This window comes from Corylus avellana, chromosome ca4 (assembly GCF_901000735.1).
Source record: "Corylus avellana chromosome ca4, CavTom2PMs-1.0".
In the NCBI taxonomy this organism is placed as follows: domain Eukaryota; kingdom Viridiplantae; phylum Streptophyta; class Magnoliopsida; order Fagales; family Betulaceae; genus Corylus; species Corylus avellana.
In genome coordinates, this window is record NC_081544.1 from 4750316 (window position 1) to 4766539 (window position 16224).

The following is a 16224-nucleotide window of genomic DNA, read 5'->3' on the forward strand; positions in this document are numbered from 1 at the left end:
CAAAGTGCCGTGTTAGAAAGGTTAATTAAAAGTAGAATATAACCATGGCAAATATCGTTAACGTTAACTTCCTCTAATTGGGCAATCTTTTTTTTCAAAATTAACCACATAAAATGCCATAGCCTTCGGAATACGAAAGGGTGCCGGAGAAGTTTCTTCTTCGTCGTCGATTTCTTTTTGGGTCAACTGCAGTGCATGGAATATTAAGAAACAGATTCTGGTATATATGGTGGGTCGTCATCCAAGACCAAAACGGTTCAAGTCGTTGCCCTCCAATCACGGGCAACAGATTGACCATAAACCTCTTGGAGCCATCAGCCATGCATGTGGCCGGTAACATTAAACGAGGAGAAAAGTGAAAAGGATGTCTAATTTAAAAGCCTCCATGTGAAAATGGGAAAAATTTAAAGCCTCCACGTAAATTGAGGCCTTAACAAAGGCTAGCCCACGAATTGAAATAATTAGCCGCATATTAAAAAAAAAAAGAAAAAAGGGGTCCACTTTGAGTAGAACAGAAATTTCCTTCAAATCAGTTCGGAGGAAATTTTCTTCAACCTAATTTAATAAATGCCAAGGGTCATCTTTCACATGTTTTTTTTTTAATAATTTTAACAATTATTTATTGTCATTCTAGTAGTCTAAGAGCCTGTTTGAGATTTCGTTTGAGATGTCTAAAAAAGCTTTTAACACTCAAAAAGCTAATTTGAAAAAAAAAAAAAATATTCATTTGGTAAAAAAATTAAAAGCGCTTTTAAGGGTCCAAAAAACCTAAAAATTGTCAAAAAGCACTTTTGGCAAAAGCTTAAAAATGAAGCTTTTGCCCAAAAACTCTATTTCTCAAACGCAATCCCAAACAGACTCTAAGAAGTCAAACATTAATTTTTGAGAAACTCAAACAATATGTTATATGACACTTGGTGGAAATTTGTGTCCATTTGAGTATTTTAACAAAAATTAACAAAAAATTCTAACATAATCAATAATTGAAAATTTGATATCCTTAATTGAGAGTTTTCAAACTTTAGAAGGTAATATCTAAAGGAGTGAAAGTTGAAGGGATTTTCTAAAGTTTTTCCAAAAAACAAAAGGTTAAAACAAGTCAAGATTCTTTCTCTTTCCTCATTCGGCCTCACATTTCTTTCCAATTTCCTTTCCTTGTGTTTCACTCTCAATTCCCTTTTCCCCAATTTTCCAGGTGAAAAAAAGATTATTATCTGTGCCCCCCGTTAGAATTAAAGCTCTGGTGGACGTCACACGAGCCTTTTCCATCTCCTAAAAGAAGCCTTTTTCCCATGGTGCCATTATTTAGTCTCTCGTCGCTATCATATATATGACAAACAAGTGATTGGTAGAGTAATGATGCAAAGACGATTAGAGTTCTCATTGAGTTCTCGAATTTTTTAAATGTGACGTGACATTTGAAATCACCAATAGATAAAAATTCAATAATGATCATTTCAAATTCAATGGTAATTTTAAAAGACACGTCACATTTGTGAGGACTCTAATCCTTCTTATATCATTACTCGATTGGTATACATGCTCTTTCTTAGAGAAATAAAGGAAAGAGAGAAAGATATAGAGATTAAAGTGATTCAGCCTATGACATACAACAACACGTTAAAGCCTTATAGACTATATCTTTTATTGATATTTGATTACATATGATTTTAATAATTTCAATACAAATATATACCTTAAACTGGGGTTAACAAATATCATCTAAATTGCTTGATTTAGATAATACAAATTAACATTTATCACAAATGATTTATATCCTTAACATGTACTACAAGATGAATGGTCCATCGTTAGTGATCGTTGATCTTGAACATCTAGTGGCTGAAGAATGGCTACTATGGCCTGAATTGTAACAGCTACTATATCCGAAACTTGGACTTCAGTGACTATGGCCGGTATCGCCTACTATGGCGGAACTTGAACGTTGGCAAATTTTTGGCCAGCATCGGTTACTTTGATTGAAATTTTGACATCGGTAACTTTTTGGCCAGCATCCGCTATTAGGGTTGGAATGTGGCCAACTGTGAGCCTAAAATGAACCATATGGGCCAAACATATGCCTCTTTGGACTAATGTTTTTTTTTTTTTTTTCACTGGAACTTATTTAAATGCATGAGTTAGTAGTAATCGAAATTCATCCTAGCGTGGTTCGATATGTATAGAACCGAAATATACGACAATAGCAATTACATTCGTGTGCATTAATATTCATTCTTCTTTAAGGATGTTTCTAATCTTCCCTTACATGTGGCATCTCACAAAGAAGATGAATTTAATTTCATCCAACCAAAGATAGATCAGTTATTTATATTTAAACACGCTTATTAGATAAGTGGTTGAACGGGTAGGTTCTAGTAAGGCCGCTGCCCGTTAACGTTGCCTGGGGGATCATAGTTGCAGCCAATGAATGTACCTCCATTGTTGCACCGAACCTTAGCACATCCTAAACGAACAGAGTCTCGCCACACCACTTGAGTGTAGTGCCCGCACACGGCGCCAACAGCGCAAGTGTTAGAGTTGTAGTCATAGCTCGCCTTCTCGTCCACCCATAGCTTCACCGCATCCGCGCCGGACAGGTCACCAGTGCTCCCTGCAAGGTTTTCACCATAAGGCCCACCCTGAGAGTGAACAAGATTGCAATCGCCAATATGTGTATTAGCATAGTCTTGTGCATATGCAGCCACCGTGTCATCCCATGTCAGCGGTGGAAGTCCCACCTCGGTACGGGCGGTGTTGTGGCCATCGAGGTAGTCCTGTTGGGTGTCTTGGGCAAGGGAGAGATGGAGTAGGGTTAAGGTGAAGAGACAGATACGAGCTACTGGTGTCTTGCGCAAATCCATCTTGTTCTGTAACCTACAATATTGCTTAAGAACAACTCAGTTGATTGATAGGAAGATGAGGCATGTAGGATAGGTTTTTATAGGAATTTGTTGTGGAAAATTTTGCCATGGACTTGGCAAGAAATTGTACTAGAATTTTGGAAACGTTGCAGGAACTAGAGAGACCAAAACGCCCCTTGGACTAAACTCTACCCTAATTGCCATGAGAGGAAGGATACATGATTAATATACTCCTCTCCATTATCAATTTATTGAGTAAATAATAAATAAATAAATAAAAAACCATTCCAATTTTGTTACTACTTCGATTCGCTTCTTCATTCATTAGCTAAAAAGTAGTCATATTTAGTAGATTGCTATACTAATATTATACTGCTGGGATGACCTAACTGTAAAAATCAGCCATTTTTTTTTAACAAATACGAATTTAATGGTTGATTTTCACTGCTATGTAAACAAGTTGCATGGCATATAGCAATCACTACAAAAAAAAAATTCACAAATAGTAACCCGTACAAAAAAAAAAAAATTCACAAATAACGTCACTATTAATTTAGTGACACTTGAATAGTTACTATTGGTAAAATACTTTAAACATAGGGTTTGGATTCAACTAACTAAATAGGGTTACTCAATTAGCAATCTACTTTCTTCTTAAATTTTTTATTTTTTATTTTGGTAATAGATCAACTTAATTATGAGGAATTTGTTTTGTCTGAGTGTAAGAATAGTAGGAGCTGTATGGTCCCCAAGGGGTAGCTTAATCGGCTGGAGACCACGCCTTATGAAGCGGATGTCACTAGTTCGAATCCGCCTCCCCCTCTTGTGTGGGCATGTCAAAAAAAAAAAAAAAAAAGAAAGTAGTAGCTGTATGTGTTAATAGTTGGGGTTTGTTTGTTTTTGTTAATTGTTAATTTTTCAGGAAGTTCTTAATTATATATTCATCCAAAAGAATAAATAATCCACCATAAATATATATAAGACTGGATATCCTAACAAGGATAAGCATGCACCAAATTACAATTAAAAGAAGAAAATTGAGAAGATAAAACAGAGAATAATGCAAGTGGTAAGTCAAATACGTCATTATGTAATAAAATTTCATTAGATTGTGGGTCTTGACCATTGACCTTAGATTTTTATACAATCCTATATACGTATGCGTGTATATTTAAAAATGTGATCATGATGATAGGTTGCATTCAAGTCATCTCTAGTGCTTTAATTTGTAAATTAAATTGAAGAACTTTGAATCGTTCAGTCAATTGCCCTCTTAACTAAGTTACAACGACATGAGATAACGTATTTGATCTTGCCTCATCTTTCATTAATTAGTATTTTCCCATTAATCCTTATGATCAAGATCCATATTTTACAGGTATATGCCATTCAAGAGATAATAAAAACTCACAACATGCAGCCAATTCACACGAGTACGTCTTTAAAATATATATATATATATATATATATATATATATAAAGAAAGCTAAATAATAATTTTAAAAGTCAAATTACGATTTTGTTAAATATTTAATTTCCTTTTTAAAAAATCGTCTTTTCATCGCACATTTTAAAATTCTAAACCTAGATGGACCGCTACAACATTGTTTGCCCATTAACTTGGAAAAAGAAGCCAATTTTGTGGACAAAATGAGCCAAACCTATTGGAACTATTCTCATGAGTGATGAGTCTTCATTGAGGTCCCAAAGAGCTAACAAATTAAAGTGCCGTGTTAGAAAAGTTGAAATTAGAATAAAACCAGGGCAATTACTTTGGTGTGCCGTGTAAATATCGTCATCCCTTTAATTTCTCCCTTCCTGTATTGAATAGAAATAAAAATAAATAAATTAATATCGTTCTTGTTTAGAAACCTTCATGATCAATGGCGGTAATTAATTAACCTTGGAGTCTTCCATGGAGATCGAGGTTTCTTCTTCGTCGTTTTCTTTGTGGGTCAACTCTAGCGTTAGAAAAGAAACAAATTATTAATTTTATTTACTTTTTTTCTCTTTGGAATTAAGGTGCATCTAGAAACCACGCATATATATATATATATATATATATATGCACCAATCATGGGAAACAGATTGATCATAAACCCTGGAGACATTAAACGAGGAGAAAAATGTGAAAAGGAACCAGGGCTTTGGGAAAGAAGACGAGAATATTAATGATGTAACACGATAATGTAATAGCCATTAATATATATTATTTATAGACCACATTTTTATATTTAATTATTAATATTTTATTTTATTTAAAAATTATTCTTCTCTCATTTTGTTTTTTTATGCAAAATTGCTAATTAAGGTTTTTTATTTTATTTTTTTATTTGTTTATATTAATTAGTGACTTTCCATATTCTTCTCAGCACAAAGGCCACCTCCACCTTTTGGGTGGGGCGAAGAGCCGCCCCCTGCCACCTTTGGAGGTGGCTCCCAAGCCACCTCTCCCTTTTAGTTTAGTTATATATTTTTATATTTTTTTTATTAAGAATGAAACATGTCGCGATTTTATTGGCGTTAACTTGATATTTAATAGAATTTAACTTTAGCGCCAAACTTGATATTTAATAGAATTTAACTTTAGAGACTAGATTTTTTTTTTTCCGCATATTCCAAGAACCTCTTATTTCACTTCCGTATGACATGGAGCGATTTATAATAAATAAATTATATATGCAAATGATGATTATGATGGTAATAAGAAAGAAAATGCATATGAACATGTGATTGCGCATGCAAAGGAAGCAACAATTTTTTTTGTTTTTTTGACATTTGCGTACAAGGAGATAAAAAAGAATGAAGTGGATTCGAACTAGTGATTTCATTTTATGAGGTATGGAGACAAAAGCAGCAACGAGTCTTCAATTACAAAGAAAGTAATGAAAACAAAAATGCCAGATTAAGATGGCCTGAGAGGTGAAAAATTTGTACATGCATGCCAAAGATCGATGCTTGTACATATGAGTAAAAGCTCTTTCATTACTAACAAAAAAACAAAAGAGCTCTTTTATTTATTTATTGTTTATGTGCTTTTCCCCCTGCCTTTAAAAGCTACGAATTAATCAGTAAAACCATGCATTTAATTAATAATTAATTAGTATGGGCTTTCGCCGTAATAATTTCCTGAAGGAAAATAGTTGCAAGTGACAAACATCCAGCCATTTCTGCACTTGGCCCTGGCACACCCAAGATACTTGGTGTCACGCCAAACAATCTGGGTGTAGTGGCCGCACTCACCACCAACACATTTGTTGGATGCATGGTCATAGTATGGCTTCTCAGCCACCCACGCCTTCACTGCATCAGCTGCGCTCAACTCATCATAACCTTCAGCAAGACATTCTCCCAAGGGTCCATCCGGATCCGATTCCACCATCTTGCAGTCTGGGATCCTCTTTTTAGCATATGCTTGAGCATAGGCTGCAAGGGAAACATTCCATATAAGTGGACGGACGCCATGGCCAACCTCGGCACGAGCTTTATTGTGTCCGTCGAGGAAAGCTTGCCGGTCATTGTTTCCGGGTCGGGCGACACGGGCTAGGGAGACGGAGGCTAGGGTTAAGCCGATGAAGCATAGGGCAAGCATGAACTTGGTGATTAACCCCATTTTCATGGCAGAGCTTCTGAAAATGGGAAAGTACTACTAGATATGCATGATTTAGGTATTTATTTATAGGGTTAATTTCTGTACATTTGGTTATTTTTAGGCAAGAGCTAGTGAATGGTATTTCCTTAGCTTTCTCCTCCATTATATTCTCAATTTGACTATTTAGTTGCTAATAATATAGGGACAAATTGATTCATTTTACTGGTTTTCCTCCATCCAGGTTGATATATTGCATTAATTTCCGGGAATGATTGGAATTAATTAAGATTACTACTCGATCTACTTCGTCTAATTAATTGTTTGTTTTCATTTTCATCTCTATATTATCTTTTTCGTTTGAGTTTTATCGTTGGGAGCTCACCCCATTTCATTTGTTTTCTCCGATTTAACCCTTATCCTATCACTTAAGAGAAATAATAATAATAATAATAATAAAATAAAATAAAATAAAATTGGCCCATTGTCAAGTACTATCTATAATTCATCTTAGGTGTAACATATACCGACAGTTAATTATAAGTAGATATACTTCAACTGGATTTTCTTTTTCTGAACAATGATTTGAAAGAAAATAAACTTAACTCAACCGTTTTCATGATTGACAATTTTTCTTATTAATTAAGCTTTCTTTACTCACCTCTTTTTGTTTAGTTTTGTTTTCAGGTTTTGAGCATGCATGCATGCATGAGCAGCTAGCTAGAAGACTGGAATGGGGATGGGAAAAGTTATTAATGAGTCTATTGGCATTGTTTTAGTTTTCTTTTCTTTTATTTTTTTTTCTTCTTTTAAAACATGCAGTGGCACAAAAACCTTTTTATCATCATGATTAATTAAAATCTGTTACAGCATTTGGTGCTATTTAAACCAATTAAACGTTTTTTCATTAAGTAAATGATTTTATTAATTTGACTTATGTCCATCTTTGCGCATTTATTATTGCATTTAGTTAACCGCTCTGGTAGACCTTGTGACTCTTCATCCGCACCCCTTTAAAAGACCAAGTCAACAAACCTCTAACGGGCTAGGGCGTTACAGTTGGTTATATTAACTTTAGTAAACGATTTGCTAGTGATGATGTAATGGATGATCACACCATAACAAGTGTGGTCATCCCCACACCTAGTTAATTATTTCTATGGATGGTGATAATTTCAATGGAGGTTGTAAAAGATAAACAATGCAACTCTTGGTGAAATATGTAGTTGCATTGCATTGCAATCTATAAAAACAGATGGGGTCAAACCGAAGAGTATTATAGTGTGAAGAGTACGAGCAGGTTCAATCATTTTTGAAAATATGTCTAACCCATTTTCATTTAAACAACTTGATAGTAATAAACCATAAACATTTTATCCTGGTTTGTATAATAGGTTAAATATGCAATAAAAATCAGGTTAAACATTCAGCAAACAATATTTATGTATTACCCAAGCGTGATTTATTATAAATTCTTAAGGTATACCTAGATGTTTTAAGACCCATATGATGCATGTTTTAAAGACAACATTATCCAAAAACGATATTGGGATTTGGAGTTACCTTCTCTTTGAGGATGAATTAGCCTCCCAAGAGTAACTTTTTCTCCCTCTAGATAGTATGAAGGAATAGTGTGAAATAATGGTTTTTAGGCGTAAGGATGCTTTTTTAGGGCTTCTTACACACTCATAGGACTGAGGTGGCTAAACTCTTAGGGTCTCGTTGACTGGCTCGAATGTTTTGAGGAAAGTTCAAACGTTTGGGAGGAAACTTTGATCGTTCGGGAGTGAACCTAGCTCGAATGTTTGAGTAACTCATTTTTAAATATATAAATATTTTATTTCTTTTAAAACATATTGTTTATTCTGAAAATGATTATTTTAAACACGGTGAACATTTTATCGGAAATATTTACCTATATGAATAGTGGTCTTGGTACATAATAAATAAATTTTTTATTTTCGGGGTATAATAGCATGAAAGACAACATAATTCCTCTCTTTGAAGGACATGAGACAACAAAAAGATATGATGAATGCTTTAGAAAAAAAAAAAAAAAAGTATAGTCCAAGGTCCGGCATGGCCGGATGGGTGCATGTATATGAGGGGTACGGTGGATATTAATTGTCCACATCCACTATCTATAAATATCTATTATCTACTATCCGCATATGCGGATGTAAATAAGGTTAGCAAAAGCCACTATCCACATATGCAAATGCGAATAGCGATTTTAAGGTATGTGGATGCGGTTATTAATCGCATCCGCATACCTTTTTTATATAATATTTTATATATTTTTTTATATCTTATATTTTATAAATTCACCGAATCAATGTCGTTTTGTATTAGGTATATATTATGTTTACATTGTGTTAGGTTTTTTTCTTCACAATTCACTCATTCACGTTAGAACAAAGGTAAAAGTAATGTGAAATTAATATATTTCAAAACATTTGGGGTAAAAAAAAAATTAAAACAAGTCCAAAACTAAAATAGGACAATTACCAGCCCAAATTATTTTCAAAATCATTTAACATATGTTGTAATGGATACCAAAAGAAGGTCCAAAAAACTAAAATATGACAATTACCTAAAATGCGGATACTGGATAATAACTGTATCTAGTAACTGTAATAACTATGCAGATGTGGTTAGTAAAAACGTGATTCGGACGCAGATGTGAATATGAAAAAGTCATAACCGCATTTTGCGAATGGGACTGCGGATATAATTACAAATAACTGCATCCGCATATACACTCATAGCACACAAAATGCAAGTAACGACCATATGCAATAGTCTTTCTTTATCATGGGAGAGTTTGACAACTTCTTTGACACATAGTTGCAAAGAAATTTCCATGGTATCTCTATCTACTAGTGGTACTGATGTTAGAAGAACAGAGGATGATCGAGAAGGAGAGAATGGACGACTAGAATCTGATGATGGCCCCGACTTCGCATGCACCGACATTTGAAGGCAAACCCAAACATTTCAAGAAATGATGGCAGGGTAAGCCAAAAGATGGAAAGGCAGCTAAAGGAACATGCTTTTGGTACAGAAAGAGGGACATTTCAAGGTGAATTATAAATAAACGACGAGAATTTTTGTTTTTAAAGTGGTATATTTATAAAAATGCATTGATTTTTTTTTTTTTTTTTTATAAGTAGCATTTAATAAATAAATGACGATAATAATATAATTTCATGTGTTTATAATTGACGCCAAAAAAAGCCAAAAATAGTGATTTTTTTTTTTTTTTTTTTTTTTGTAGTGATCTTCCAATGAATAATGACAGAAAGAGACAAAAAGAAATTACAATGACAATTACTGAAGTAATGATAAATTCTTTGTAGATAAATTCAATTGCGAGAAGACACAGATCAAGAGGGCTAAGAATTTTGTATAGATTTCATGAAAAACATAGTTGGGGAGCACAAAGTATACATGGGCAGCAATGGGTCAATTATTGTTTTATATGATGTATTATATCTGCCTAGTATTTGTAGAAATCTAATAATGATCATCCAAGGAATAATGACGGAAAGAGACAAAAAAAAATTGCAATGACAATCACTGAAGTAATGACAAATTATTTATAGATAAATTCAATTGCAATAGCAAGAGGCTAGAATTTTGTATATATTTCATGGAAAACATAGTTGGGGAGCACAAAGTATACATGGACAGCTATGGGTCAATTATTGTTTTATATGATGTATTGTATCTTCCTAGTATTTGTAGAAATCTAATATCAGTACATGTATTAAATAAGAATGGTACAGGGTTAGACTGAACTCTGCCAAAGTATATAGAAAGAAAAATATATTAGTAAAGGGTGTAGAGGTCGATGATATGTATTTACTACAAATTGGTAACCAACTTTCTATTTCAAATGATTTGAATGTGCCAGTAGTGAATAGGAAAAGCTCAAAGTAAAAAAAAAATTACATTATTATTGTGTGGAGCCTTATTATATATACTATTATAGATATACAACTCCAAAAACTTAATAGTCGTTTTATTGAGGCGAATTCGGATTTACTACTTTGTGTTACGTGCTTGAGTCTAGATGACTCATTTGTTACTTTTAACAAGGAGAAATTAGTTTGCTTTGCTCAATTTTCACCAAATTATTTTTTAGCACTTCAACTTAATTATGACATTAACAGCTAACTTAAAACATATATCATTGACATGCGTTCGAGTAATAAATTCATAACACTCAAAAGAGTGAAGATACGAAAATAGATAGCTTGTACGTATCTATTGGTTTATTCATTGGTAACATTATCAACAATTATGCCAGTTGCGACAACTATTATCGAAAAATTGTTAAAAACCGTTCACGTAACCGAATGGGAGACCAGTAGCCGGATAAATGATTGTCGGGTGACATACATTGAGGAAAATATATTTCAGACTATCATCAGGAAAATAAAAAATAAAAAATCATAGAACGATTTCAAAGTATGAATATTCAATTCCTTGAGGTCAATTGAAATAAATTGCATTAAATAAATTGCTGATTAGATGGCCTTAGGTTTGTACACGCATGTCATATACATAAAAGACACATATGGAATATTACTACTCAGCAACATCGTACTAGCTCATAGCTAGGTAATTAATCATGCATGATTACAAGCAAAAATATTAATTTAGTACGGACGCATGCCGTCCCAATTTCCCGGGGGATAATAGTTGCAACTGACGAACATCCACTTACTGCGGCACTTCGCCCGGGCACACCCAATAACCTTTGTGTCGCGCCAAACGAGCTGCGTGTAATGCCCGCACTCACCATTAACACAAGAGTTGGATTTGTAGTCGTAGTTTGGCTTCTCCTTCGCCCACGCCGCCACCGCATCTTTAGGCTTCAACTCCTCCCAACCTTCTGCAATGCATTCTCCATAGTTTACGGAATTATAATCCGAATGCTCAAACTCGCATTTTTCGATCCTCGAATCAGTGTAGTTCTGAGCGTAGATTGCGAGGGTGTGGTTCCATTTGAGCGGCGGAACACCAACCTCGGCACGAACTGCATTGTGTGCATCCACGTACTCTTTTCGGTCCTTTGGGGGAGCTGGGGAGACATGAGTTGAGGTTAAGCCTATGATGCATAGGGCTAGCAAAAACTTTGTCAACCCCATTTTGGCAGGCAGGCAGGTCGTGTTATTAGGCCGGTTGTGGTTTTGGGTGAAGATGAGAGTACTATATGTCATGATTTAGGTATTTATAGGGCTTTCTGTGGATTTGGGTAGTTATAGGAATAGGAAAGACCGAATGAAGGGATTTCCCTATTATTGTCCATTATATTCTTAGTACTTCGACTATTTTAGCGGCTAATGTAGGGATAGAATTGAGTCGTTAATTAGGGTGTTCTCTTGATTCTGTGTGGATATTATTTTTTTAAAAAATATATATACATATATATATATATATATATATATATATGGGGTTTCTTTTAGGATCAAAAAAACACCGCGAGGAACGGTAAAATTTCTCTAATTAATATATTACATTTTTGAGAAGGACAAAGATCACGCAGACGGTTTAAATGGCTCATTGTCAACTATTGATGATTTGTCTCAAGTCCAAGTGTACGTGTGTAGCGAATAGCAACAGTTAATTAAAAGAATATATTTACGCACTTCAAAAAATGGGAATATACTTTAACGTGTCTATTTTTGAAAAAAGGTTTTAAAGAAAATGAACTTAACGCAACCGTTTTCATCGTTGAGAATTTTTCTTCTAGAACCTTCTTCGCTGCTTTTTTTTTTTATTATTTTTTTTTTAGGTTATTATTTGCATGAGAAGCTAGGAGGCCAGAGTAGGGATGCGAAAGTTTCTAGATTTTATTTTATTTTTCTTTTCTTTTAAGTTTCATAATAAGCATTATTGCCATACCCGTTATTATATTGATATAACAGACATATATGACTATATATACAAATGTTGTGTTGTATTCATTTCTTTACAATATTGCATTTCAATGCCTATCTTTATTGTTCTAAAGTGGTAGCTCAATTGGCTCTGAACCACGCCTCATGAAGCGGAAATCATTAGTTCGGATCCCCCCTCTCACTTTCCTTGTGTAGACATGTCAAAAAAAAAAAAAATACCTGTCTTTACATTTCGGTATTTCAATTAATTACATTAGTATTATTGTGATTTTCATAATAAGCCTAATGTAATGTCTGCCTTTTACATTACAATCATTTACATTTTAGTATTTCAATTAATCACATTAGTATTATTGTGATTTTCATAATAAGCCTAATGTATTGCCTTTCTTTACATTTAAAGTATTTATTATGCATTAATATATATAATAAATGCCTCCATTATATTGATTTTCTTATTTTTCATATATTTATTGTAATTGACTGTACTAGTGTCGTCATAATGTCCAAGGTCTCAAAACGTGATGCAGAAGAAAACCGACATTAGTGTTATTTTAATTATACATGTGTAGGTTGAGTAATTCTAGGTGGTCTACTTGTGTCTTACTAGGAATGATGTGGCTATTTAAGTCACCATTTGATTAAAATTCAATAATGATCAAACACAAGTCCAATGGTGATTTTAATAGCCACATCATTCTTAGTATGATACAAGTAGGCCACTTAGAATTACTTGTGTAGGTTAAGCGGAAAAATAATGTGGTTGCCTACAGGCTTGCCAAATTAGCCACCTCGCATACTATGGATATGTGGTGACTAGATGAGCTTCCTACTTGTATTAGAGATTTTACCTAGTTGGGGCATCTTGTGCCAACTTTTTGATGTGTTGGTTTAATGAGACTGGTATTGATTTTGTCAAATAAATAAATAAATATACATTTGTATTTTAGTGTTCATTGTTAATAAGAACTGGGTTTTCTCTTTTCTATACTTAGGATTAGCTTTTCTCTTTTACATTAGGATTAGGTTTTCCTTTTCCAATTATGATTGGTTTCTCTTTTCTTGTTAAATTTGGAGGTACCTATAAAGGTATCTAGTCTTTGTTATTTTTTAATTAAGTTTTGAAGTATCAATTAAATTTCAGTCTTTCAAAGTTTTTCTTTCTTTGCTTATTTAGAGTTATTAGGGTTTTTCTTTTCTCCATTTGTTATTCTCTCTTTCTAAATTTCCTTTTGAATAATCAATTCTTAGTTGGTTTCAGAGTCTAACATCTTCTTGGGGTTAATTTTTTCTGCAGTTTTCATGGCTAAATTATAATGGTGGTCGTGGTCGGCATAGATAGGTTCCGAATGAAGAAGTTTCCTATCATGAACGCAATGTACGAGACATGACGATTGAAGACTTGCAGAGGCAAGTTGCTAAGTTAACTTAGCGTCTAATGGCGCAAAAGTTAGAGATGTATTGAGATATTGGTGGTCGCGATTTAGAATCCAATTTCGAGAACCCGTATCACAAGGCTGTTTTAGTTCCAGTTATTGAGTCCATTGGCATCGTTTCTAGTTTTTTTTCTTAAAAAAAAAAAAAAAACTGGAGTCGCACAAAAACTTTTTTTTTTTCTTCATCATTATGATTAATTAAAGCTGTTATGGCATTTGGAGCTGTGTAGGCCGAAGTAACGAGATTTGAATGGCTAAAGGAGTTATATGAGCCATATGAGGATTTTGGAGAAGTCTAAAGACGTTGCAATACGAGGCACCCAACTCCCAAGTTGTATATTCCGAAGGGGTATTTATTCCGAGGGAATCAAATTTACATCCCAAGGAGTTCCTTACAGGAACAAGTCATTCAGGAATTACTTGGTGGGGTCTAAGTGGACACCTTGGAAGAGACAAGACCATCACCTTGGTAGCAGATCGGTATTACTGACCTCGATTGACGAAGGAATTGGGTAATTATGTCGGCAATGCCCAATCTGTAAGGTAGCCAAGCTACAAACCCAAAACACAGGCTTGTAAATGCCTTTATCGATACCAGAAGCAACGTGGGAAGATTTGTCCATGTATTTCGTATTGGGTCTTCTAAGAACCCAATGAGAAGTAGATTCAATAATAGTAATTGTAGATAAGTTTTCCAAAATGGTTCGCTTTGTTACTTGGAGGAAAACATCATATGATATCCAAGTGGGTCCATCACGAGGCACTCAGGGGGTGGTGCTACAACCCCCAGCCGCTTCTTCATTTTATAGGTTTTTATTTTTTTATTTTTTTACAATTTGAGTTGAAAAATAAATAAATAAATAATGTGTGGTTTTTAGTAATTTTGATCCAAATTCCAATTAGAGTATGTGTGTTGTTACCAAACTAAGGAATATGAATAACTATTTCATTCTATTCTCATCTATTCCTAGTAATAACTTTTTTCATTTTCTAATTGAATAACCATTCTGTGAACCAAACGAAGCCTTAGAGTTTCTTTGAATTTAATGCTTATGAGAGATAAGAACTCTAGAGAGAAAGCAGTCCTTTAATAGAAAACTTTTGACTTGCAGCGGCGGTGGCATTCGAACACGAAAAGTGCCGTCCGAACGCAACTAGGGTTTCATAACCCTAATCTCCACACTTGTTCGTAGTGTTGTTCGAACATCACTGCCAACAAGATGTTTCTGGAGCTCCAATTGTTTGGACATGATGTCCTTAATTTGTTCGTCCAAACACCAATGAATTCTAGAGGGCCTGTTTGCTCAGCTGTCCAAACTCTTTTGAAATCTAGTACTTTCTGGAATGGCCTTTGTATTTGGCTATCATGATACGCTTTTTTTTGTCCGTCCTCCCCACTTTGTACTTGTCTCCTTCCTACAGTTTCATCATATTCTCCAATCGTGAACTTAACTACGAGCTACCCTTTATCTCCAAAACTTAAAATAAATTTTTTAACAACGAATTGGACAATCTATAAAACCTAACAATGTGCAAGAAATTTTCTCATAGATGTGCTTGTTTATTTTCCGTGTATGCCAAGATGCCTGGAGTTTTAGCCCATCATATCAATACTATTATGACTTCTAACTTTCTGTCATGTCCATCTGATGTTAGTTAAATCCCACAAAAGTATGTGGTGTGGTTATGCATTTCAGGGTTCTTCTATATTTTTCTCATAGACTTCACTTATATTGTACTTATTCGTTCCGAATTATATCAATGGAGATTGCCATACTACCAACAATGACTGGTCACGTGTAGTTATATCAAGGATGACTTTGTGTCGTTGCTAAAGCCCTTTATTCTTGTACGGCATCGGGTGCTCAGATCATGCCCCTGCTCAAATGAAGAGCGGGTGGTCAACTAGTCCAAAGGCCAAGGGTAGCCGCACCAACCTAAGCATTTTTTATTTTATTTTTAATTTTAATGCTTACATGGTTTAATCCACGCCGTTTATTTGAATGAACTGTTCAGATTGAAAAAATTGTCAGCTGACATTTCTAAAGAATTGCATGGAATCTCAATCCATTTTGTCAAGGCACTAGTAGAACAAGCTCACTACAAGAAAGTTGTTCATTAGGGGCGACTAAAAAGTCGCCCCTAATACTCAACTATTAGGAGCGACTTTGAAAGTCGCCCCTAATAGTTCAGTATTAGCGTCCACCAAATAGCGGACGCTAATAATGGGTCGAAAATTGGACTATTAGCGTCCACTTTATAGTGGACGCTAATAAGTCGACCCTAATACACGCGCGGGAATTATCCGAGGGGCGGGAAAAATTTAAGCGGCAAAAAAAAAACTTTTAGGGTCCATAATAGTCGACCCTAATAATTAATAAATAGCGTCCACTTAAGTGGACGCTATAAGCTGGGAAAAAAAAAAAAAA

At 34.4% G+C, this 16224-nt stretch overlaps 3 protein-coding genes across 3 annotated transcripts; all 3 read right to left on the bottom strand.

Annotated features, from left to right (window-relative positions):
- Nucleotides 1-2174: 2174 nt before the first annotated feature.
- On the bottom strand, nucleotides 2175-2917 carry LOC132178793 (pathogenesis-related protein 1-like). Its single transcript, XM_059591347.1, has one exon. The coding sequence runs from the start codon at nucleotides 2859-2861 to the stop codon at nucleotides 2373-2375; it is 489 nt and encodes a 162-aa protein (XP_059447330.1). The 5' UTR covers nucleotides 2862-2917; the 3' UTR covers nucleotides 2175-2372.
- A 2777-nt stretch (nucleotides 2918-5694) lies between these two features.
- LOC132179500 (basic form of pathogenesis-related protein 1-like) lies at nucleotides 5695-6503 on the bottom strand. The gene has a single exon (XM_059592236.1). The coding sequence runs from the start codon at nucleotides 6478-6480 to the stop codon at nucleotides 5962-5964; it is 519 nt and encodes a 172-aa protein (XP_059448219.1). The 5' UTR covers nucleotides 6481-6503; the 3' UTR covers nucleotides 5695-5961.
- A 4453-nt stretch (nucleotides 6504-10956) lies between these two features.
- Nucleotides 10957-11640, bottom strand: LOC132179915 (pathogenesis-related leaf protein 4-like). The gene has a single exon (XM_059592717.1). The coding sequence runs from the start codon at nucleotides 11604-11606 to the stop codon at nucleotides 11115-11117; it is 492 nt and encodes a 163-aa protein (XP_059448700.1). The 5' UTR covers nucleotides 11607-11640; the 3' UTR covers nucleotides 10957-11114.
- Nucleotides 11641-16224: the final 4584 nt, after the last annotated feature.

Bases quoted from the DNA above. Each gene is read 5' to 3' on its own strand.
- LOC132179500 (XM_059592236.1), bottom strand. From the start codon at position 6,480: ATGAAAATGGGGTTAATCACCAAGTTCATGCTTGCCCTATGCTTCATC.
- LOC132178793 (XM_059591347.1), bottom strand. From the start codon at position 2,861: ATGGATTTGCGCAAGACACCAGTAGCTCGTATCTGTCTCTTCACCTTA.
- LOC132179915 (XM_059592717.1), bottom strand. From the start codon at position 11,606: ATGGGGTTGACAAAGTTTTTGCTAGCCCTATGCATCATAGGCTTAACC.